Here is a 25,803-nt window from a genome sequence, read left to right as displayed (position 1 = left end):
ATAAATAAGGCCATCTGTCTGTGGATGTAATGGAACAAACCCAATGGGACACACAGCAACACAATGTCTGTGGAAAGTGGGAGAGGAAAGGGCTTTGAGATTCTCACTCCCTCCTCTAACTGCAGACCACTACCTACGGGCTGTTGTCAGGGAAGGCAGTGCCAGCCTCGGTGTAGTTTTCAGCTGGCTTTTTGGTCTTGATCCAGACATATCCCGTGCCTGAGTAGGTTACACAGAGAGGAAGAAGCTGTAAGTAAGAGTAGCCCAGTCGCAGTAGCCCATAGCACTGAAACTCATGCAGGCTGGGGAGTAACAGTGGAGTTTAGGAGACCTCGAGTCATTTCTAGAGCTCAAAGCATTGTCAGGGGCCCTTCGTCCTGCCTTAAAGGACCTGATAGCCCAATGTTCTCCACCTGATTGCACTTTTGTCAATGAAAATGAGTACCAGGTGCAGAAATCTGTTTGGAAAATGGAGAACGCGGCGGGATGACAGCTCGACAAAGCACGGGGCTTGATACAAGTCATGAAACACGCTCCAGGGAAATCCCCAGACAGAAGCACCCCAGCTGGTTTCCTCATCACTTTGGGTAACTTTCCATTGCCACATACACCCCGTCCGCCCTCCAGGTCTCTTCTCAAGAACCTATTGCTCCTTTAGCGGCCTTGGGAGGCATGGGGTCATGAGAAGCAAGGAGCCCAGCTCCTGAACTTGAGAAGCTACAATCTTTGTAAGAAAACAAGACTCAACACTCCTACTTCAAGGGAGGCCCCGTGATGCTATAAAAATGGCTGGGGCCAAACTACAATGTCAGAGGCTTGGGGAAGGTCCAGCAGTGACCACCAGGGCTTCATGTAAAAGGACGGGCAATGCAATGGAATCAGTGGCTGTATGGGAGGCAAGGAGTGGTGATTGAGCGACAAGGGGCAGAACTTTGGGGCACAGAGAGAATACAATAAACTGCAGAGATCAGTGGAGGGAAATGAGCTGCCGTAATGAAGTGATTACTGGCCACTATGCCAAGCCCTTGCCGTCTGCCATCTCAGTTTATCCTCCCAACTAGAACGGCAGAATCTTTACTTCCATATCACAGCTGGGGAAAAGCAAAACAATCATAGGAATTTAAACCTGACATGGCAGCCAATGAAAAAGTAGTCCCTGGCAAACTGGAAAATAACCTGATGGTGGTGGGATTCGCTTGACAGGGCCTTGGTATCCAGGGTGCTGTTCATCAACTTCCTGAGAGTCATGACCCATACCCGCTCCCGCCCAGAAGTCTGACCTGGAGGCTCAGCACAATGGCTCATACCAACCTTTGACTCAAGGACCTTCCCCTACACCTGACGGCAAGCCTGCCCCTGTGCGGCCTCTTTCCCATCCTCAGTGTGCTCCTCTGAGCTCCATGATTGGCTAATGTGATTAATTAACACTGTTAGGGAGGTGGGGATGGGGGGCGGGGTGCTATCTGAAGTACCTAAGCTGCGGCTATGACTCTCAGTGGAGCTTGAGAGTCAAAAAGGACTGATAATTATTTTAATAATTTCTTCCTGCCTTTGTGATTTTCCTATTTTGAGGCTCCAGGTGTGAATAGGAGGGTGGGTGGAGGTCCTATCTTTTCAGAGACTGTAGTATTTTGGATGTAGTATATTGCCCAGCTTTCTGCCCATCCTTGTAGTGACCCAATCAAATTCTCCAGTAGCCCCTTGATGGAGTCTGATAGTTGGGGGCTGTGGTGAGTCAGGCGACATGGGGAATCGAAAGAGTCTGCCAGCGGGTAAATGCCAGGCGAACCATGGGGAATCCCTCCCATGGAGCTACGTTGACCAAAGTAGCCTGAAGGAAAACCCTGCGTTGCTACATGACTCCTGATTCATGGCTTTCTCCTTTTAAGGCCTGGCTCTGAGATGCCCCAAGGTAGCTAGCTGTCTTCAACTATTTCATCTTATTAAAAAAAAAATTGTTCCCTAGGAACATGCAAGAACAGACTCTATCTAAGGTGGGGAGACTGGAGTGCCAGGAGCCACAAACATCATCTGTCAAAGGCCTAGTCAGGAACACGTTGTAGATGTGCTGAAAGGGGGTGCTGGCCCTCCTGAAGGAAAGGCCAGCCAGGCCAGGAGGTTACCAGTGGCCTATGCATACCCCGCAAATCCATCCCCATTCCCACGCTCAAGTTTTTTGAACTCTACCTGAGCCTGAAAGGCCATAACCCTACTGTTGCTGAGGCACAAACATTCCTGGTGCAAGGCAACTAACCCAGGATGTCTGGGAGTACTTTGTCTAGCTAGGGACATGCCAAGGGTGTCCCTTCCATCCACTCTCTTAAGGGACGGTAGAGTTTCTACAGCCACGCTGCTTAAGTTCACATCTTGACTCTGATTCTTGCTTGACCACACACTTGGATCACACACATCCTTTCCTGGGCTGTAGCTCCAGCTGTAATGTGGGCTAATTACAGGGACTCTAATCACCTCTCCGAAATACAGAGAGGATAAAAGGATGGATACATCCATTTAGAAGCAGGCCTGAGGAGTTTCAAGGTCAGCTCTCACTTTGTTTTCATTATTTATTCTAAGCGTACATGTGACACGTAAGGTTCAGTCCTGGAAACAACTCTTTTTTTTATTTTATTGGTGTTTTAGCTTATATGTATATCTGTGTGATAATGTTGGATCCTGGAGTTACAGAGAGTTGTAAACTGCCATATGGGTGCCTGGTGTGGGACTATGGTCTATATTCTGTTAATTATATTTTAAATAAACACTTATTGGCCAGTAGCCAGGCAGGAAGTATAGGTGGGACAACCAGATAGGAAGCAGAGGTGGGTCAATGAGAACAGAGAATTCTGGGAAGAGGACAGCTTGGTCCGTAGTCATGACCCAGCCACAGAAGAAGCAAGATGTGACTACCTCGCCGAATTAGGTACTGAGCCACATGGCTAACATAGACAAGAATAATGGACTAATATAAGTTATAAGAGTTAATAAGAAGCCTGAGCTAATGGGCCAGTTTATACTGTGTAATTTCTTTGGGATTTAATGATTGTGGGAACTGGGCAGGACAAGGACCAGGTGGGACAGAAACTCCTGACAACAAAGGGAATTGAACCTGGAAGAGCAGTCAGTGCTCTTAACTGCTGAGCTGTCTCTCCAGCCCCCTGGAAACAACTCTTGAAGGAAGATGAATACACTAACCCCAGCATGGGTAACCAAGGTATCACTCCACTTCCATTGCCCCCTTTTTCCGGGGACAGCCCTGTTTGAGCTCAAACATCAGTGCTAACTAAGATGGAAGAGGCCATTCTCGGTGAAAGATGGGAGGAGGGATTGAATTCAGACCTGCCCCTGGCTCAGAAACCCCATTGGCATTGTCTTCCTAAGTAGGTAAGTAGGCAATTGGAAAGCTGATGGTATATTATTTCCACGATCACGCTTTACACTGTTTCCCAGACTTTCCCAAAGAAAAGACATCTCAGAATCGGCCTGTAGAAGCCACGGATATTCCCAAGATGAGGCAATCTCTGAGCATCTGCCTATGACTAGACTAGAAGCTTTTACATCAGCAAGGGTAGTAAATCCAAGCATCTGGGGAAGCCCTGCCCTCCAGTCTGATGTGTAGACATACAGACATAACCAGGAATGTTCACTGGTTTAAATAGTACCAGTCTAAACTATAGGCATTTTCCTGGAAGAGGACGAGGTTACCATTATAATCTGTTTCAGAAGTGTTTAGTTAACCACTTACCTTTATGAAAATGGGGGGCTGTGGGGTTAAAAGGCATAGGAGGGAACAGGAGGGAGGGTCCTGGGTAAAGAAAACCACATGGAAGCTTTGATAACTGAAGACTGACAAAGGGGTATTGGGGGGCTTGGGGAGGAATACGGGAAGAAATGGAGCTGGGGACAGTAAGCAGGGAATTATGACGAAGATCTAAAGACTCCCTGGCCAACCCTAGCACCAGTGCCACTGGGAATTGTCCTGGCCTTCTCCTGACAAATCAAAAAAGATCACAGGTCAGTTCTCTCTATCCTACCTTGCTTACCAGGAGAGAAGAAGCAGCCACTTCAGCACTCTGATCAGAAATCTGGTTACTAGTGAGTGTCATGGACACTGAGCCACTTCCCTGCCATGATGGGAAATATGATCAGGTTTGGGAAAGCCCCCTCTCTAGAAATGGCTTACATACATAAGCAACACATGGGGAGGAGAAGCACAGAAAAGATCCCAAATATGGCTCCAGTCATCCTCCACTCAAGAGAAACCTTTAGAAGCATAACCCTTGCCCTCTGTCCTGCCTGTAGGACTTCCAGCCTAAAAGGTTCTGGTGAAGACAAAGCCAGGAAGCCCATCCTGCATCTCTGGCTCCACCTGCTCAGATGACAGGTCACCTGACCTATCAGGAGAGGGCACTGGGGTAAGAACAGAGAAGTCTGGCTGGAGATGAATTTATAAAACTCCTGACACCTGCCAGAGCCCTAACCCCCTGTCAGAGTCTGACTTCATTGAGAAGAAGGAAAGTAGCAAGTGAGCCAACCCTATACTTAGCCAGGGTGGAAAAGAGAGCTCCATGATGCTGCTGGCTCTGGGAAAACAATGCTGTTGACCTCCCATGGTTGTTGAGTAGGGGGTGGAGTTTTTGTTTATTTGTTTAATTGGTTGGTTTGATTTTCTTTCCCCTTTTTCTGGGGAGATGCTGCATGCTCCCAGGCAGGCTGCAGTCAGAGGGTGATCAAGCCTCATAGAGCTGGAATTTTCCTTAGGGAAGAGAAGAGAAGAGAAGAGAAGAGAAGAGAAGAGAAGAGAAGAGAAGAGAAGAGAAGAGAAGAGAAGAGAAGAGAAGAGAAGAGAAGAGAAGAGAAGAGAAGAGAAGAGAAGAGAAGAGAAGAGAAGAGAAGAGAAGAGAAGAGAAGAGAAGGGGACATTCTGCAACGTTTTAGAAATTATTGGGTCCACAGTCTCAAAAGCAATGAAGTCATTATCAAGACATTAAAATTTGAATTCCTACTCCACCACCAGGGCAAGTTCTCTGAGTGGTCTGGACTCCAGCACCCTCATATGAACAAAAGAGGGGCACGCTGTGGGGATAAACTAGAAAAGAAATCCCCCATTTTCCAACTCTGATAGCTCCAAGCATTTGACTTGTAGTTGAGTCTTACCATGTACACCCAGGCCTGCACACGTCAGCTAGCCTGTTTGCCCCATTCTGTAAAAGCGCTGTGGTAACCCTGCCTCGTGATGGCAGGAAATAAATGACCTAATGCTCTCAAAAGGTCTTTGAGACCTTGGGGTGCCAGTCACACAGAAAACGTTTGGATTGTTCCTACCTCCCAAGGAAAATGTGAGGTTTCAATGATCTCTCTCTAAGTTCTGTCACTCTACCAGGCTGCTAACAGTGACACGGGAGATGGTTTTCCTGGGTGGAAGGAACTTTCTAACCATTGGCATCATTGGGCTTGATGGAGGCTTCGGAGAAGAAGAGACACGAACTGTATCAGCTTGACGGTCAAGCCCTGAAGGCCTGTCCAGACTACTTAGCTCCCTTCTACTTCAGAGAACTCCTCCAGTGTCTCATATATGGGTTGAAGTGGGGAATACTCTGTGTGGGTGATAGTGTTTGGCTTTAAGCTGGCTATTTCCAGCCTCCGAAGCTTACTGGAATCTGGGGGTGGCTTCCTGGAGAATGCTTTCAGGGGCCATAAGCTTATGACAATTTCCCCCAAAACACTATATTGGAAGGATGGGTGTCCTGGGGAGCACGTGGGTTGGAAGGAAAGAGAGAGGAGTGGTTGGCAGTTACCAAGTGGGGTGCTTGGGTGCTCAGGGGTAGTTGCTCAGACAAAGTGTTTGCTCTGCCACCCATCTGATGGCATCGCTGTTTTAAAGTATCTGGGGATCAAATCTGAGCTCACACTTTTGCCTTAATCATGAATTAAGAGTTCCTGGGCTTCAGTTTATACTGCTATAAGTGGTATTAACAATTGGGTAAATTTGGGGGCTTTTGTCAGACAAAGTGAAATGGCACCCGTAGAGAAAACGGAAGCGTGAAGGAGAAGCACCTAAGACAGGGAGAACCCCTTCAGCAGGGGTCCAGGGCCCCACTCAGAATGCATCGTACTGTATCACACAGTCGGGCAGCTGGCTGCTATTAGTCACAGGAGTGCTCCAAGCACCAGCCAGCACACATGTGCATGAGTACACATGTCATTGTCTATGTTGGTGTCTCCATGGCTGAGAAGGTAACTAAGTGTTTCCCCAGCTATTACACAAAGAAGGGAGGCCCATGTGAGACCAAAAAGATCCTGGGCAAAGGGAGGTTTTAGAGAGAAGATTAATGAAAAGGACCAACTCCTGTAGATGCAATTGTTGCTGCTGAAGAAAAGGAAGTATTACCTACTAGGCTACTTGGTACAGAAAAATCCAGGGGGGTGGTGTTCTGTGACATATCTACACAGGAGAAACTACTGGATCCTAACCTGGGTCTCTGGCTCTAAGAAAAGTTGCCAGGGCTCCCCCATCACTGAGTGGATGGCAAGATCTCAGAAGGGTCTTTCATGTGCTTAGCCTTAACACATTTAAACACTTGGAAGGCCTCCGAGCCTCTACAGGGGAGGAGAAATCAACAAGACATCTCCTTATTTCACAGAGATATAAACTGAGGGCCATCAAAGTTGGGAGACATCGCGATAGCCACACACAAAAGACTAAAAGCCAGCTGTTTTAGTTACTGCCCCATTGCTGTGAGGAGACACCAGGACCAAGGCAACTTATAAAAGAAAGCATTGAATTGGGGCTGGTTTATAGTTTCAGAGAATTAGCATGGCCATTATGGTGGAGAGCAGAGAGAGAGGCAGGAAGGCAGGGCACTGGGGCAGTAACTGAGGGCTTACATCCTGACCCACATAGAAGGCAGAGAAAATGAGAGACTGGGCCGAGCATGGGCTTTTGAAACTTCAAACCTTAGTGGCACACCTCTTCCCATAAGGCCACAGCTACTCCAGCAAGGCTGCATCTCCTAGTCTTCCCAAACAGTTCCACTAACTGGGGACCAAAAATTCAAATATATAAACCTTAGGGGGCCATCCTCATTCAAATCATCACACCAGCTCTTATTTTTTTTTCTGGGACAAAATCATTACAATCTGGGAATCTTAAATGCATATCCTAACTAAAATGCGCCAACAGCCACAGCAAGTTAGACTCTCTCCTTTCTATTATTGGCACACGTGAAACATGGATCCTGGTCCAAAGGACAAAATGAAAACACACACGAGTAGAAGAGAAAAATTACTTCCTAACTCTACATAGTGTTCAAGGGTGGTCAAGTTTGTCATGAGTGTTGAAGGATTTTTTTTTCTTTTGCTAATTACAAAATAGTTAATTTTCTTCTTAAAGCACTTTAGTGTGGCACTTGGCACGTAAAAATTATACCCACTCAAAAGGTTACTGTTGCCACCATGTGTCTAACCATGAGCAGGCCCAGCTAGGCTTCTTTTCCGAGGCCCCACTTATCACACGTGTATTTATTGTCATATGAACTTTTGAGCAGTGAGAAGGTGCTATTGAGAATTGAGACGACTTGGGGCTGCAGATGGCTCAGCACCTGTGAGGTTATGCTGCTCTTGGAGAGGTCTGGAGTCTGGTTCCCAGCATCCAATGTTAGGTAGCTCCAGTTCCAGGGACTACTATGCCCTCTTCTGGCCTCCTTGGAAGCCTGCACTCACAAGCTCATACTCACACAGAGACAGAGAAGTAAATTTAAAATAATTGTTGATATAGGAATTTCTATGACTTTTCAGTGTAGCTGACCTTTCCCGATCGCAAATGAGTGTGACATTTCTTTAAAAAAAAAAAAAAAAAGTAACCCACAGAGCCACAGAGGTTCTTACGCTAATGAGATGTCCAGAAATACTCTTTTTGTTGGTGTTGACTCACCAGTGGGGCCGCAGCCCTAAAGGTCCTTTGTGTATTTCTACATGCATGTGTGCCTGTGTCTGTTGGTCTTTCGGAAGGGAGAATGAGCCAAGCCTGTTGTTCCCCTGTTTGAGGGTACCCGCTGTCCATCTCATCCTTCTCAATTCCACCGTGATAGACCAACTTTTCATCGCTCCGAATACCTGAGGAATGCGACTTACAGGCGGGAATATGCGTCCACAGCCAGAGCCAGGCAGCTCGGCTGCTTTGTGCCTCGGATGAAGGAGAATGTCACGGCAGCACAGGCATGATGGAGCCAAGTTGGTCCTCCTCGCCATCAGCAGGAGCAGAGCCAAGGGTTTGCTTTTTAATGGAATTCCAGTGAGATCAAGTTGTCAAAGAAAATCTCATGGTAGATAAGGCAGTCAGGATGTGGAAGGACAGAAGTGAGTGGGGAGGCCATTGCTGACCAATACGGCCACGCTTGGAGACCCACAAATCCCTCCAGCAGCAGCAGGAACTTTCTGATCTTGCGCAGAGGGCTGCACGAGGAACCTATAAGAAAGACTACAAAGCATCCAGGTATGGTCCCGACCTGAACAGCTGAGCTGGTCTCCAAAGTCACTAGGCTCCTATGAGTGGGAATCTGGTGATGAAATCAGTACTCTGAAAATGTGGGCCTGGCTTGTGCTACTCAGAAATCTAAAATGACTGAAGAATTCATTCTCTTCCCTCGTGGCCCAGGAGCTGGAAGGGACCGTGTATGCAGGGTTAGCTGGTTAACCTCAAAATGTTAACAGTAATAAGGACCAGCTGCAGCTGAACTTGCACGTGGCCTCTGGCTCAGCTGAGGTGGAAAGTGCAGAGGACCATGGTGGGGTCAGTGCGAAGTGCTCAGCATCCCTCACATCCTTTCTCTGACTCAGATCATGGTTACCCAAGCCCTGTACCCTGAAACTCCATTTTTCCCACCACTTACAGCCACGAGAACAAACTCTGACTCTGTGTGGTCTGACAGGCACCAGCATCTCCCACCCAGCCCCCTCCAGGTTTACTCTAAAGTCTTCTGACTTCACATGAAATGAAACAGAAGTTTCAGCCATTGTCATCATGAGCAGAAGTCCCACCACCCATTATGGGCCTCTACCAAAAGACCCTACCTGTGTCTCTGCCAGCATCCACACCCACAGACAGGTCTCAGCTGGTGGAAGATTACCTCTTCCTCAGCCTTGAGGTGTTCAGAGCCATTTCAGGGGGCTGAGATGGGAAAGCCCAGTTGAGGCAGCACCAACTGCCATAGCCATTCTGATGATCACTGTGTAGTTCCAGTAGTAAAACATAGGCCATAGGCCATCAGGGCCAGCTGTAGAGTCCTCTCTATGTGCCGGGGGGGGGGGTATTATCATTTTCTCACATTGCAGATACAATAAAGTTTGCTTGGAAGAAATATATTAGGGTTCTTGATTTCAGCGGCAGAGATACGAGGAGGCCAGCTTGTACATGACACCCTCTACAAATCTTACCATTTTTTGCTCTTCCACCTCCCCAGCCCCAAGATCTCCATTACCACTGCCCCATAACACACAGGTTAACACGTGGAGACCCTTCAGACCAGGCACGTGTTCATATGCTGCGGTCAGAGTCATTTGGGGCTTTTCCACAAATGTTTATTGTTTTTATTGAGCTATATATACATTTTCCCACTCCCCTTTTTTCCTCCCCTCTCCCCTTCTACCCTCTCCCGTGACCCCCACACTCCCTATTTACTTAGGAGATCTTGTCTTTTTCACCTTCCTATGTAGATCCATGTATGTCTCTCTTAGGGTCCTCTCTGTTGTCTAGGTTCTCTGGGATTGTGGCCTGTAAGCTGGTTTTTCTTTGCTTTATGTCTAAACGTCACTTATGAGTGAATACTATTTTTGATTATATTTGTCTTGTTTAGACAAATATTATATTTGTCTATTATATTTGTCTTTCTGGGTCTGGGTTACCTTACTCAATATGGTTTTTTTTCTAGATTCATCCATTTGCCTGCAAATTTCAAGATGTCATTAATTTTTACTGCTGTGTAGTACTCTGTTGTGTAAATGTACCACGTTTTCTTTATTCATTCTTCGGTTGAGGGGCATCTAGGTTGTTTCCAGGTTCTGGCTAGTATAAATAATTCTGCTATGAACATAGTTGAGCACATGTCAGACAAAATGACAGCCTACAGATTGGGAAAAGATCTTCACCAATCCCACATCGGACAGAGTACTGATCACCAAAATATACAAAGAACTCAAGAAACTGGTCAACAAAAGACCAAATAATCCAATAAAAAAAATTGGGTACAGACCTAAACAAAGAACTCTCAACAGAGGAATCTCAAAGGACTGAAAGACACTTACGAAAATTCTCAACATCCTTAGCTATCAGAGAAATGCAAATCAAAACAACTCTGAGGTTCCATCTTATACCTGGAAGAATGGCCAAGATCAAAACCACTGATGACAGCTTACACTGGAAAGGATGTGGGGTAAAGGGAACACTCCTCCATTGCTGGTGGGAGTGCAAACTTTTAAGCTGTTCTGGATATCAGTATGGCAATTTCTCAGAAAATTAAGAAACAACCTTCCTCAAGACCCAGCAATACCGCTGTTGAGCATATACCCAAAGGATGCTCAACCGTACCACAAGGTGACTCTTTTAAGACCTAGAGCAACATCTCCTTGAAAACGCCTTAGAAAAGCTGGTTGCTCTTAGTCTGTAGTGTAACTGGATTACAGCCCAGTCTCAGCTAGGTTCTCGGGAGTTGGGTTCCATGAGATGCGCACAGGAGACTCTCTTCCTCTAACTAGCTCAGGTGACATTGGAACAGACCATGTTGGCACTCCCTATCACTCTGTACTCTCTCCCTGATAACCCACTTGGAAAGGCTCCCACAACTTCACCTGTCTGAGGGCCTCCCCGGCCCTCATTGAATCCCACCTACCCTCCGCTCTGCTCAGCCAAGGCTGCCACTCACCATCCCAGCTTCCTGTCCAACCCTGTGTGCTCTGCGGCCATTGACATTTCCGGACTCTGAATCAGTTGTTGCTGTTTCTTTTCCATGCTTCTTTCCCACCGCTGCACTTGACCCTGACTCTCGAGAAGCTGGTGATCACACTGTATCACATTAAGTATAAGGAAAGACCAGAAAGGTTGCCATTCAAGTCTATAGAAATAAAGCATTTCTATGTTGGCGGCGGCCAAGGTCTTCTTGCATGCTGTCTGTCTGCTTCTATTTTGTGAATTTCCAGCCCACTTGCTCTGTGGTGCTTCCTTTGTGGACCTATGAAAACTGGCATAAATCCTATGTAGTGGGAGATTCAGCCACACTGACAAACTGCCTGTTTCCAGCGCTGGCTACATGGTGGGAGATTCAGCCACACTGACAAACAGCCTGTTTCCAGCGCTGGCCCGTCAATGTTGTTTTATTTCCTTTTCTCAATGGGATATGATAGAAGGGTTGGGGGACCTTAATGTCTCAAAGCCTACAGCTTCTGACAGCCCCACCAAAACTGAGTCAGCTCTCAAATTAGCCTCCTTGTACATTGTCAGAAGAACCCTGTATGATCCCCAAATCACCTTTGTGAAGAAAATCTGTCATCTGAATCTTCAACCCTGAGCCAATCACACCAAAGGGCTTTGATCTGGACCAGGCCTGCTTCTCAGCAGATAGTAAAGTGTTGTGGGTGTGTTCCAGCACGGTGTGAGCCATTTCGTGCTTTTTTATTTGGTGGGTTAGCTGCTTGTTTCGTAGTTGGAGACTGTTTGTTAAAACAGGGTTTCAGTCTGTAGCCCAGATTTGTCTTATCTAGTGAATTTCCTGCCTCCGATTCCCGAGTGTTAAGATGACAGGTAGGCTCCACCAAACCCTGCCGTGTATAAATTATTTTTTAAGAAAGTGTCTGCCATTCGGAATAGATGTGGTGCTCTCGAGGGTTTTCCAGTAATTTCTCCCTGACACAGTCAATCCGAGAAACCCGCCACCTCCCTCCCACACCCCGCTCGCCACCCTGGCCATGCTCTTGAGGAAAAGGCAGCATCATGTCCTGCCACTCCGTGAAGGCCTCTCTGGTTTCCACTGCTCTCAGCATGCTTGACTCACAACGAAACTGCAACCTCAAAGCACTGGGGGCCAGGATGGCGAGAAGGAAACACAGGTGAACACGCAAAAGCTGCCCCCAGGAAAAGGTTTCTTTCTCTTACAGAATGGCACTTCCAGAGAGGGGCAGGAGCACACACTAGTAGAAACTAAAGGGCCTGGTCTTGTGCTGACCGGGGGTTTTGGCAGGGAAAATACACATCGGAACCTTTGGTGCCAACTAATCTCTGCCAAGGGGCATAGACGGCAGGGGGCAGGGGGGAGGGGAATGACCATGAAAATTCTAGATCTTCAACATAGCTTTGACAACTGGCTCTGACAACCCTCCAACTCCCAGAGGGAGGAAGATGTTTCCAGAATAGCAAAGATCTCGGCTTGAAGCTCCCGATCCAAGAACTAGGATGATGATTTCGAGTTTCTGGAAGGAGATGGTGTGTTGAGGTGTTACGGTGAGAAAACAGATGCCATGCTTTTGCGTTCCTCAGTCAAGGCCTGACCATTGCCCTGAGGTAAAGAGAACTCAGCACCCCCACCTCAAAGCCAGTTCCTAAGCGCAAGGCTGGGTGTAACGAGTGCAGAAGAGTCATAGCGCTCAGTGAGAGAAAACCTAACTTCAGACCTTTAGTTTCTCCTCATTAACACAAAAACCCACGCACTGCACAAATCCCAGAATAATGTCTCAGATGTTGGTGGGCCCCAAGAACTCACTTACTACTTAATCAAGAATTAGCTAAAATGAACGAACGAGGATTGAGCTTAGATCCCATCTTTGGAGCTAACCTTGGTAGCGCCTGGGAGTATCATTCCTTCCCTGTGGTATCATTTCTACCCATGTGAGAATGGAGAAGTATGGATTGTAAAATGCCTAACCCACCCTCTTTTCTGACCTCCTCCTTACGAGGCACTGTTTGCATTCCAGCAATCAGGGAAGGTTGGGTGAATACCCCTCTGTAAGAGGCTGGTGTGTAGGCAGGTCAACTTTTTCTTTCTTCCTTCCTTTCTTTCTTTCCTTTTTCTTTCTTTCTTTTTAATAGAAAGGTAATCATGGAACTAGGCATGCCATTTGTAATTATAGCTATTTCTCCAAATGAACCCATCCTCTACTTTATATGAAATGGAATAGCAACAGACATGGAACCACTTGGAGGTACAAAATTCTAGGAAGCCATGCTAGATGTAGAGGGGCGCACCCATAATTCTGGCAGCTCAGGAGTTTGGGACCAACTTGGACATATTTTCAAGAAGTCATCCAATCAACCACCAAATATTTGAGAAATGTTTGAGTTCATTCTTTGAGAATCTCATGAAATATATTTACGTATACTCATCCCTCTGACTCCTCCCAGATCCATCCCTACCTTCCTATCCACTCAACTCCAGGTTTTTTTCTCTTTCTGCAAACCTGTTGAGTGTGCTACCCAAATACTCCTGTGTATGGGGCCTGCCCCAAAGACCAGTTGATCTACCAGGGGTTACACCTTTAAAGAAAACTAACTATCCCTCACTCCATAGCTATTCATTGCCAATAGGTCCTTACCCAGGGATGGGGCTTCATGCCCATCTTCACCCCTGCCATCCCCATGTTGGGATTTTGTCTGGCTTGAATTTGTTCTGGTCTTGTGTGCGCTATTACAACTGCTGTAAGTTTGTCTGTGCAACGGCCCTGTTGTCAACCGCCACAGCTTTCCATGTGTCCAGAGCTGTGCGACGGGCAAATAACGATGAATCAATACAGACATGAGCCCTGAGCTGTGCTGATTACAGTAATAAGGTGGGGAGCAAACAATCTTATCATCACATGCACAGTTACTGATATGAATCAGATACAGAAATAGCACAAGATCCTTGAAGTACAAGATCCCCAGAGGATCTGGCCTGGCCTGGGAAATAATAGAAAAATCAGATAAAGAAGTGAATCTAAGCTGAAAGAACTCAGCAGGGAGGAAGAGGGAGAACACGAAGAACAAATTATTGAAAGGCCTGTGGTAGAGAAAGTCTGGATCATTTGAAAGAAAACAATGAGCAAAACCCCAAGAGGCTAGATTACAGAGGAAAGTAGAAAACTGAAAGCAGAGCAATGGACAGGGTCAAGTGGTAAATAAGTTTCTGTAAGTGTTAAGAATGTGAATCTTGGGCCGAGAGAGATGGCTCAGTGGTTAAGTACAAATGATTTTAACAAAGGACCCGAGTTTGCACCCACATCAGTAGGCTCACAACCACCTGGAACTCTAGCTCCAGCACCCTCTTCTGGATCCCATGGGCATTCACGTTCACATGAACACATCTTCACACACACATACACATAATTAGAAATAAAATCAATCTTTTTAAAAGCAAAAGATGAGTTCTGGGAGGTAGAGGAATGGGTAGCATCATAAGTTCAAAGCCAACTACTCCACATTGTGAGCTTCTTCTACCAAAAGAAGAAAAGCTGGGAGCCACTGGAGAAGAGTCCTAGTCTTCTTGGTGTCCACAAATGATCACTCTGAATTAGCGATCAAGAGACACGAACAAATGAAGAAAAATCCAGAGGACTTAGTCATCAGTCGGACATAGATTGGTGGAGGGGAGGGAGTAACGAACAAATTATCTTTGAGGTGGATGGTGGATCTGTCTACGGTGCCAGCCAAAGATGACGTAACAGAAAGAACGCTTTAATTAAGATACTACATCAGAGGTTCTCAACCTGTGAATTGCGACCCCTTTGGGGGTCAAGCCACCTTTTCACAGGGATCTCCTAAGACCACCAGAAAACAGATATTTACATTACTATTCATAACAGTAGCAAAATTACAGTTATGAAGAAGCAATGAAAATAACTTTATGGTTGGGGGTCACCGCAATATAAGAAACTGTACTAAAGGAGTGCTGCATTAGGGAGGTTGAGAACCACTGGACTATATAAATTGAGGGCCCAGTTCAAAATGAAGAAACGGGGCTCCCTGCTGATCAGTCACTAAGAATTTCAAGAGAGTGAGGAAAGGTCCTTTTAATCATGAACCCCTGTGTGGTGTCTAAAGTCACAGTCCTAGAAGCCAACCCTGCTAAGACCCTGTCTGTAGGTTTGAAGTATCAACCATAGAGAGAAGAATTGCATAAACCAAATCCCATCAAAGTACAAATTCTGCAGCTGAGAGAGGCCCCCGGTGCCCCAGGCTCAGGTACCTGGAGTTATCCTGAATGATCACAGAGACTGCCCAAATGGCTGTCACCTTTGAGTAGCTAGAAATAAGACCTGATACCTCTGATGAGACGCATGTGAGACGTTGGAGAACAAGGTGCTGGTCCCTGAGTAAAGCAAGCAAGTTGCTTTATGTAGCACCAGAGTTTCACAAAGGGAAATTCCATGTTGGCTGTCCAGTGCTCTGCCCTTCCGCTGTGCTTTGCAACATCTGCCGGCCACAGTTCTCAGGGCATCCAAGCCGTTTGCATAACCCTGGCTTGATTTGCCCTGAGGCTACCCTTAACTTGGGCTCCTCCTAAATTTCCGACCCTCCAGGTCTTCATTCCAAAATGTTTCTAAAGAACACAAGACCGAAGTCAGAGGGGGTGTTTTGAGGAAGCCACTGGCGGGAGACCAGTCCCCTAGGCTCCTACATAGTCACACTGTGTATGTGTGTTACAAGGGGAGTCGGATGCCCTGAAACCACTGGGGAAACTCTGTCCAGGTCACTAACGAAGGTTATTCGGGAAACACTAGAAATGTAAAACACTTAAGATAGTTTCACTTAAAATTAAAGCGAAACTATTTTAGAAGCTAGATAAGAAGAAATGAAACTCCCATTATCAGCCTTTTAAAGAGTTTTTTGAAGATTTTATTATTTATTTAACTCTGTGTGTGTGTTATATATTCATATGAGCGGCTATCCCCACATGGATAAGGATGCTCACATAGACCTGAAAAGTCGCTTAGATCCCCTAGGGCTGGAGTTGCTTGCAGGCAGTTGTGGCTGGCAACTGGGCCCCAAACTCCAGTCCTCAGAAAGAGCAGCACACACTCTTTGGGGCTGAGACATCTCCCTGGTCTCCTCTCCCTGCGCCCCACCCAAAAAAGTCAACCACTAATAGCAAATAAGATCAAAATCTTAAAAGACTTCTGATCAGGTCCGAGCAACCCCACTCTCTCTACCCGTATCGCACACTTGTGCTCCACGGTGACTCTGTTGCCAGGCAACCTGACTGATCCCTGAGTCCAGCAACCCGGGTCCCTCAGCGTCTCCCTGGCAGCTCCAGTGCACACACAGGGCTCCTAGACCGTCCTCTAGAATTGCAGAAAGGCATGGGGCAACTATACAAGAGAGATGCCATTTTTTCTGGGCATGACTGGATTCCTCATAAGGTCCTGGACACTGTACATAAGACTCTCTAAAATCTACTTGTACGCACCTGCGTGCACACACAATTCTTTTCTGCCCAGATCCCGCTGCAGCTAAGATGTGAGATTTACCAAGCAGAGCCCCTGAACTTGGACTTCACCACTCCTCGGCATCTTGACATCTTGCAGTGATGGATGGGAAGGAGACAGAACACAGCAAAGGGCCTGGCGATGTGTGAGGGAAACACCAGCAAGAGACTGCCAGCCTCCCTGTTTATTTGGTGAGAATTCTGAAAAACCCAGATCTCAAGCTGAACGTGCCATCCTGGAGCTCTGGAAGTTAAGATGAAGACGGTGCATCCGAGGCGTTCCTCAGCTAGAGAGGCAAACCTAGTCAGACAGACAAACACTTTCTTTGTAAGCCGTGCTTTACACACTTTCATTGGCAGCTGACATTTAGAAATAGGGGATATTTTGGAACAAGGGCAAGAGGAGACATAGTCCTCCACACCCCACTCCCACTGCCTCTGTCTGATCTCCCAGGGGAAATTTTATTTAAATTCAACTTCTCTAGGTTCGGGACTGACTCAGGCCATTTGTTCCCAAGGAATGCACGGATTGATGTTTAACGGTTATGCCTTTCTGAATTAACAGATCCAAACAGCTCAGAGGCTGAGTCTGTGCCATTCTCTCCCCAGGCATCCGCTCTCACTTCCCCCTCGTGGGCACTTCCCTTGTCCTGAAACCCAAGTTCAACCCTTCTGCCATGCATTCCTTGGCATTTATGTCTCAGATGGAGCTGTGGCTTTGGGGCTTTTCCCAGCGTGCGCCGAAGGCTTCTCAGTGGAGCAGTTGTCCTCCCAGACTTGAGATAGACGTGTTTGGCATGGTCCCTCCTTGGCTAAAGACAGACTTGCATCAAGGCATTCACCTGAGGTTTCTGAGAACCGTTTAGAATCTGAAATGTTGAGGAGAGAGTGAGCAACAATTTGAAACTAGTGGGGAAAAGAAGGGCCAACTACTTGACAGATGGCTGAGGATTACTGGCTATGCATTTCAGAATGAATAAAGAATGCAGGTCCCAACCCTAACCCCGTTTAGTTGAATATGTATTAACAAGAAATATACATAACTTTCATACATCTCTCTTCTTCTTGTCACCGTGAGACTGTGGACTGTAAACACATGTGACATATTAATATAGTAACATATAGCATATTCATAAAACTAATATTATATTAATAGTAATGTATTCCAAACTAATTATATTATATTAATAGTATATGTTCAGACACTATTAAGATACTAATATATAAACATGATGCATAGACTATATACTATAATTAAGTACATGTTAATATATTTGTGTTCTAAGTTAAAGTATTATGAAATAGTTTGATGTGCATAGGTAAAAGAAGATTCTAGAAGAAACAACTATAAGAGGTAAGAGTTGCCGCCTCTCCCCTGGAATTGGACTCCCAGACCTCTGCTTCCTGGTGCTTCAACCTCTAGCCCTGAATCAGAGCTGTCCAGTGCCAGTCCCAAGGACAGCTGCTGCCTCTGTAGACACACAAAGTGCTGGGGAAGACAAAGGACATGCAGGATGGCAGCAGAGGGTGGTGGCTGTCCCAGTGGAATGAGGACAGGACACAGCTGGGAGGAAGGGTCCTGAGGGTCCCTGCTGTCTGAGTCAAGGAGAACCTCACGCCTCACCTGGGATTCAGGTCCCCTGGCTTACCTGGTCGATAGCACTGTGTCTACACCTAAAACATGCAGCTCAGAGCGAGGGTTGCTTCCTCATGCAGAAACAGACATCCCAGTGAACCCAGGAGTCAAAGGGGAAGGAGAAAGTGAAAGGAATGGAGGCCTGCCTGGCCCCTTGCTCTGCACCCATGGTTGGTAGAACTCAGCCTGTAAAACACGGGAGCGGCAGCTCTTGAGTCAACTCCATTTCAGCTTCTGGAAGATTCTTCTTCCCTCCACAGTTAGCAAGTTTCTGCACTGGCACTTCCCAGAGTGTTGGGAGGAGAGGCCAGGGCCCTTGATCCTGGTCCACCAGGCACTACATCAGACAAGACTGGCCCACTAGCTCTGCCGTAGTAACCCTCTCCAATGGGGCAGACTTGGAACCCTGCGCCAACAGAAAGTCTCCAGATTGAAGGAGGAAGAGAAGGAGATCAGAGAAGCCCAGGGAGTACCCTCCACATGGGTCTACCATTATTTAAGCAAAAAGCTCCCTAGCCAAGGCCCCTTGGGTCAAACAGAAAACAGGTATTAGGACAAGTGACTTGCCCGGGGTGCAGAGTGAAAAAGCAAAGGAGGACTCCAGGCCATTGTTCTTTCCACCCAAATTCAGTTAGAAGGCCCTGCTGAAGGGAACGTCTGGGCATAACCAAAGGATTCCCAGAGACTTCCCAGGTATCTGTACTAACGTCACCACCTCCGCCCTTCATCAATGATAGGTAGTTGGACAGGTTACACATCTCCTAGCCTGGGACCCTGTAAAACAGGTCCATGGGGAGGGCTACCTGACAGGCGAGGCAAGCCCCCCCCCCCCGAAGTCTGAGCTCCTTGCCCTAACTTCCCATGCTAGAACCTGAGACTCTCAATGAAGCAAGAGCCAGAGGAGGTTCCGGAACTCGACTCTGACCAGCTGTCCCACCACATACACACACACACACACATACCACTTCAAGGGAGAGTCTTGAACAGGAGACAGAAAAAGCAGAAGAGAGTGAGTTCTAGGGATGAGTGGCAGATGAGTGTTTCCTTGAGGAAACTGCATGCTAAGGTGAATTCCTACTCAGCAAGAAGTAGCGGCTCTTCACCCCAGGTTGATTGGGGGAACGGATTATTTCTCAATCCTAATATGTTCTAAAATAGCCCATTTGTCCACGTCATTGTGACCAATGAGTGCGTGAATGGAACTCACAGTTGTAGTGTGAACATAGACCAGCTGTCTGGCCCCAGGAAGCGAGACTTTTTGTATTGAGAAGCAAAAAAAAAAAAAAAAAAAAAAAAGCCACTCTTTAAAAGCGAGGTAGCCCATCTAAATATAGCTATAAGCAGAAGTTCATTTAACAGTTCTTTTGCTTACAATGCAGAAATTTAAAAAAAAAAAAGAAAAAAATTAATTGCATGGCCTAGAAGAGGGAGGAGGAGCTTATTAACTTCATGGTCTAAAAGAGGGAGGAGGAGCTTGAATAATCTTTGCCAGGAAATTTCTAAATGGAGAGGCCCCTGATCTTCAGTATAAAAGAGGGACACTGGAGTAGAAGGGGACACTTTAGGGGCTTGCTCTTGCAGTGCCAGAGCCACAAGGCAGCCTTGCAGAAGACAGAGTTCCACCATGCCTGGCTCAGCCCTGCTCTGCTGCATGCTCTTACTGGCTGGAATGGGGGCCAGCAGAGGCCAGCACACCCGGAATGGCAATAACTGCACCCACTTCCCCGTCAGTCAGACCCACATGCTCCGAGAGCTGCGAATAGCCTTCAGCCAGGTGAAGACTTTCTTTGTGAGTATGATGCCTGGCCTTTCTTCCTGGGATGGCCTGAAGTACACATTCCGATGGAACTGTTAGAAATGCCTGCTCCTCTTCCTGCTCCCACCTCTTCCCGCTCCCACCTCTTCCTGCTCCCACCTCTTCCTGTTCCCACCTCTTCCCGCTCCCACCTCCTGCTCCCCCTCTGTCTCCAGCATCTATTCCCCTTAGACTTAGACCCAGAGAGTCCTAGGCTAAGCCGTGGGTTATGGGTTAAACTAAACCCAGGCACACAGGAAAAGCCGCCGAGAAGGCAAACGCGTGTCTCTCCCATGCCCAAGAACTTTCTGGTGAGTTTCCAAGAAAGCTCCATATTTTGTTGACTGGGACAAAAGTCCGTGGTCGGAAGCACAGGCTGCCTCTGCTTAGTCTTCAGATCTGGGGCAGCACCAGGCATGGAGAACTTGCATTAAAGGAGGATTCCTCTTCCAGTGAAGGCAGAGGCACGCAGCTAAGAGACTCTCGCTCCATAAGGGACTCCAGAAAGGAAGTTACACAGGTGCTCCTGAAACCTGACGTGGCTCTTCTGGAAGAAGAGCAGGCCTGGGTCAGACTTCTCCCTGTCTAAGACTTTTAAATAATGCAATCCTAAGAGGGAGGACTTTGATTTGACTTCAGGCTCTAGCACCATCAAATCCTGCTTTTAAAACTTCCCTTTCAATATTTGCTGGGGCTACATGGATTACTAATTCAAACCTCTACTGATGGAGGCCATGCATGTCAGGTGTTCGCCTTAGCCCTTGCATTCATGCTCCTTCTGTTCTTGCAGCAAAAGAAGGACCAGCTGGACAACATACTGCTTACCGATTCCTTACTGCAGGACTTTAAGGTATGAGTTGCGTGGGTGCTGGGAAGCAATGGCGTAGGTTAGGGAAGGGAGGCGCTGTTTGAGACAAAGGGAGCTGGGTCTGAGGCCGGAGCTTTCGAAAGGAGAAGTGGGAAGCCCTTAAGTCAGCATATTGCCGGCAGTCAAGGGTTATGAAGACCTCATTCTGTGGTAAAGGGAGAGAATGTAACTAGAGAGAGACAGGGGTGCAGGGGGGATCCCTAGGGACAAAACTGTCCACCAAGTTTAGTTGCAACAAGGCCATCGTTTCAGTAAGCCCCAACCTTTGATTCCTGCCTCTAGGGTTACTTGGGTTGCCAAACCTTGTCAGAAATGATCCAGTTTTACCTGGTAGAGGTGATGCCCCAGGCAGAGATCCATGGCCCAGAAATCAAGGAGCATTTGAACTCCCTGGGAGAGAAGCTGAAGACCCTCAGGAGGCAGCTGCAGCGCTGTGTGAGTAGCAGTCCAGTCTTTCCCTTGTAGCCACCCCACAAACACAACCTTCTACAGCTCAGCCTGGCCACACACAAACTCAGCTGGGGACTATGTAAACCGACACACAGGCGCCTCTAGTCAGAGCTCTGGGCTAGTCTGTCTCTGAGCAAGAGTGGGGGTGGCCTTGAGGCGCTCACACGTGAAGATTTGCGTACAGTCTTCCTGTTATTTGTGAGTCATTGTGGGCTATTAGCTACTCCTCTCTCTCTCTTCATGGAAAGGCCAGGGCTTCAGTTACGGCTCCCTCATCTCTTGGACTTAAGCCCCAGGCTGGCAACTAAGGCTCCCAAGCAGAAGAAGACATTCACCTCTTCCTCTCTTCTTTTGGAAAGCAAATTCAGCAACACACTGGGCTGGCAGGACTCTCCCTGGCATTTCCCAAGGGCCAGAGGCTCCACTGTCCCTAAACCAGGACCCATGACTAATAAACCCAGGGTATCTCTGTCCATGACTGAAGTGTTGCCTTGGCCGCTGGTGGGCTGCTTTCTTCTCTCACTGACACTGGGAAAGCAGTCTGAGTCTATTTGTGCAATAGTTCTAAGCCAAGGATTTGGCCCCAGTGGCTGAGACTTTATCTCCACTCTCAGATACCTATAGCACACGGCAGTTGAGATTGGAGGTAGACAAGAAGAGGCCTGTGAAACACGATAGATGTTTTGGGGTTTCGAGAGACAAAGACCTGAGCTCAGACCCATGCTCTGCAAACATCTTAGTGATTCCAAAAACATACATTGCTTCTTCCTGTGCTGTTCCCCTCTGCCCCTAGTGTCCAAACAGGCCTCAGTTCTCCCTGGCAGCTGAGAGATGAATCTGGTTCCTTCATCACACACAAGGTTGTCCCCCGACCCCCAAAGCCATGGACATTGGAACTAGAACGATTAACACACTCTTTTCCTTCTACAGCATCGGTTTCTCCCCTGTGAAAACAAAAGCAAGGCTGTGGAGCAGGTGAAGAATGATTTTAATAAGGTAAGCTTGAGGGGGATGGGGTTGCAAAGAGGGTGTGTGCAACGTGACCCCCGTCCACTCACCAAAGGGCAGAAGCGGGGAGGGACCGAAATCTGCACCTGGAGTGTGGGAACCCAGCAAATCGTGTGACCTCCTCTGCCAGTTAGGAACCCCCACCTCGGTCACATTTGTTTTCTGCAAAGCGTCTCTAGCAGTTTCTAAATGACTGCCTCCCCTTTGCAGGCTCTCAGCTTAGACTGACCAGACAACCTATGAGCACGGAGCCCTAGGTGCTGGGGAGAGTGACAAAGGAAACAGAAAGTACAGAAAGTACCTTGTTGGGAAATGGGCGGAACCCACAAGTGCAGAAAGCAAGACATGAATTAATGCACACAGGCACATCTCTGGGGCTCAGGCTGGATGCCCCAAAAATCAGAATGAGCAGGAAGCAGAATTCTCATTTGTCCCAGTGCACTTTCCATCTGGCGAACAAAATGAGGTTTCACACTTCCAACCGCCTGTGAACCCATTAAACCCAAGTTCCCAGAAGCTGTGTGGCCTACATCATCTTCGTGGGCTAGGCCGAGGCACCTGGCAGGGTTCCAACATTAGTGGCATGAATCCCTTGACAGTAGGCCTAAAAGCCCAAAGCATTTAAAAAAAATTCCTTGTCTTTCTCTGAAACTGTCCTGCTCCCAAACTGCTTCCTCTAACAACTTTGCCTGACTACTGGCAGAGCTGAATGCTGGGAGACAGTGCAGGCGAAGGCACAGCCCGGTCCCAAGGCAGCGGGACAAATCCTTGAGTCCCCAAGGTCCTTCAGGTTCCAACACAAGAAAGCAGGGAGCCTCTGTGTTCAGGGTCCTGCCCAGCCGAGTGCAAGGTTCTCCTCAGCCCTCCACTAAGTCTTCACCAGGTGTTTTCTCTCCCTACGCAGCTCCAAGAGAAAGGTGTCTACAAGGCCATGAATGAATTTGACATCTTCATCAACTGCATAGAAGCATACATGACCATCAAGATGAAAAGCTAAAACACCAGAACGTGTGTGCTGAGTCTACAGGCTACCAGGGCTGAAACCGAGCTCTCTAGATCTTAGCCAGCAGACGCAACTCCTTGGAAAACCTCATTGTACCTCTCTCCAAAGTATTTATTACCTCTGATACCTCAGCTCCCATTCTATTTATTCACTGTGAGCTTCTCTGTGAACTATTTAGAAAGAAGCCAAATATTATAATTATAATTGCAAAATATTTATTATTTTTACCTATGTTTAAGCTGTTTCCACAGGGGCACTTTGTAGTACTTGAGTATTCTAAGGGAAAGTATGTTATATAAGGGGGGGGAGGGTCTCCTTTGGGAAGCCAACGGAAGCTTCCTTTCTAGGACTGGCCACACTTTATAGCCACAGGCATTATTTGCTGTGATACCTTCTAGTTTCTTTCACCCTGAGTTCAGGGCTCCTGAAGGAGTCATGAAGACTCTTACAGGACTTAGGAAAAGAAACTAGGGACCGCCTTTGATGGTTACCCTTCCAACAGCTCAGAGGGAATCCCCTGACCTCATTCTCCAACCATTTCATTCTTGAAAGCTGTGGCCAGCTTATTTATAACCGCCTAAAATTAGTTCTAATAGAACTCATTGTTAACTAGAAGTAATTCAATTCCTCTGGGAATGATGTACCGTTTGTCTGTTTTTATAGCAGATTCTAATTTTAAATAAATGGATCTTAGTCAAATTACGTTGCACTGGCTACTGAGTCCTGTCTGATTGAAAGAAGTTTCCCTCGAAGTTCCAGAGGGCTAAAGGGGTGAAGAAATCTTGTATTCCAAAGAAAGGATGCCCGCAACCTCTCCAGGAAGGGGTGGATCGCAGATTCTATCAGAGGAAAATCTTGCTTCACTTTCGAAGCTTGAGCATAAGCCACTGAGATCATCAAGCTCAATCCTTTAAGATACACCCTGAACCCCTTAAAGGGCATATCAGCTTCCCAAGCTGGGTGAAGGGATTCTGCACACACAAACCCAGTGCTAAGCAAGAGAGGTGCAATGTGTGTATTCCTTCAAGCTCCAGAGATCCTGGGGCGAGGTGAATTTAGATTTGTCTGGGGGCACTCTGGGGACTAACAGAAAGTCATAGCTAGCTCCTGGAATTGGAAGATAGTCCCTCTCCACAGCTTTGGTTACTACTGGCAATCACAATTTAAAAACCCCATAGTGCTGATGACCTAAATCTGAGGCCCGTCACGTGCTAAGCAAATGTCTGCGGCTGAACTCAATCTACAGCCCTTGATGCTTCGAGACAAGGTCTCAACTAAAATTCGGGGTGGTTTTGAACTCAGCTCCTCTTGCCTCAGCTGTCCAAGAACAAGGATTCTTCTTTGGGCTGAGGTCAGAGGCAAGAGAGTAGAATATAGTCAAAAGAGTTGAATACAGGTAAATTGACCTACTCAATAGGTTCCCAAAGGATTCAACCAGTCACTCTTTCTTCCCCCTCCTTAAGCCACCAGGGTTAGACAGACTTCTGGGGGCGGAGGTACGGGGGAGGGGGGAACAAACGAACCGGACAGTGGCTGGGGAAGCCCTATTGAATGTCTCGTGACTTGGAGGGTAAGGGGAAATAATGGACTGAGTAACCCTGACACAACACATACACACACACACACACACACACACACACACACACACGTGCCAGCCAGGCAGCCCTGGGACAAGGTGGGTGGGATCTGACAGGCTGTGGTCATTTTTTCAGTAAGCCCTGACTCACTTTGGTTAAAGTAACCATCGGAAGGAAGTGGGAAGGATCAAAGCTGAATTTCTGAGATGAAAGGTTGGGGTTAAGAATAGGAGCTAGGGGCAGCCGGGATGGCTCAGTGGTTAAAGTGCTCGCCGAGCAAGGGTGAGAACAGGAGTTCAGATCTTTAGAACCCAAGCAAATGCCAGAGGGCATGGTGGCCTGGGAAGGCAGAGATGGGATCCCCCGAGCGAGGTGGATAGCAAGCCAGGTCACTTTAGAGAGCTCTGGGTTTGAGACTCTGCCTCAGTGAAAAGGTGAAAGAGAAATTGAGGATGATCCTTGACATCAATGTCAGGCCTGCACATGCATGCCCACTCACGAGCATACTAAGAATGCGTGCAGAAACCCACATTTAAGTGGGAGGGGGAAAAGAAGAATGGGGGCTTGCAGAAGAGGAGCAGAGAGGTAACCAAAGCTCTCATTCTGATCTAGAAAAGTTTTGAGTCCCTAGCCAGAAAGAGCCCAGCTGCTAGGACTCAGTGCAGCCAGCCCATGCTAACTAGGAGGAGGCTGTGTCTCATTGAAGGGAGGACATTGAAACAGAAGCACACCTGAAATATCCACGTAACTGATCTCAACAGTAGCTATAGCACCTCTTACGAGTACCACACATATAGTTTATCAGGCATACGATTTGCTTTTAGGATTGCTACTTCCTTTAGGCCCCAAAAATGGAGTGCGTTTTCATGGCTCCATCTGCTATGCTGCTACTGTTCAATAATTCAACATTCTAATGGTCATGTTGGAAATTCAAGGTTTTTTAATTACTTTACTATTCCAGCATTCTTAACCATGTATTGATCCTAAATTAATCTTTAGAAACACCTTGGCTCTGTGTTTGCTA

General features: G+C 47.2%; 1 protein-coding gene across 1 annotated transcript; it reads left to right on the top strand.

Moving 5' to 3' along the window:
• Positions 1 to 19,627: 19,627 nt before the first annotated feature.
• Il10 (interleukin 10) lies at positions 19,628 to 23,890 on the top strand. The gene is made up of 5 exons (XM_050147752.1): positions 19,628 to 19,867; positions 20,664 to 20,723; positions 21,024 to 21,176; positions 22,122 to 22,187; positions 23,104 to 23,890. The coding sequence occupies exons 1-5, from the start codon at positions 19,703 to 19,705 to the stop codon at positions 23,194 to 23,196; spliced, it is 537 nt and encodes a 178-aa protein (XP_050003709.1). The 5' UTR covers positions 19,628 to 19,702; the 3' UTR covers positions 23,197 to 23,890.
• Positions 23,891 to 25,803: the final 1,913 nt, after the last annotated feature.

This window comes from Alexandromys fortis, unplaced genomic scaffold (assembly GCF_014885135.2).
Source record: "Alexandromys fortis isolate MF-2015 unplaced genomic scaffold, M_Fortis_MF-2015_v1.1 scaffold_58, whole genome shotgun sequence".
NCBI classification, from domain to species: domain Eukaryota; kingdom Metazoa; phylum Chordata; class Mammalia; order Rodentia; family Cricetidae; genus Alexandromys; species Alexandromys fortis.
The sequence above is the reverse complement of the archived record's forward strand: the minus strand, read 5'-3'. Positions and strand labels throughout refer to the sequence as shown.

Excerpts from the sequence above, each read along its gene's own strand:
- Il10 (XM_050147752.1), top strand. The coding sequence starts at position 19,703 with ATGCCTGGCTCAGCCCTGCTCTGCTGCATGCTCTTACTGGCTGGAATG. Across the intron at positions 21,177-22,121 it reads GGAGGCAGCTGCAGCGCTGT|CATCGGTTTCTCCCCTGTGA; the intron begins GTGAGTAGCAGT and ends TTCCTTCTACAG. Across the intron at positions 22,188-23,103 it reads TGAAGAATGATTTTAATAAG|CTCCAAGAGAAAGGTGTCTA; the intron begins GTAAGCTTGAGG and ends CTCCCTACGCAG.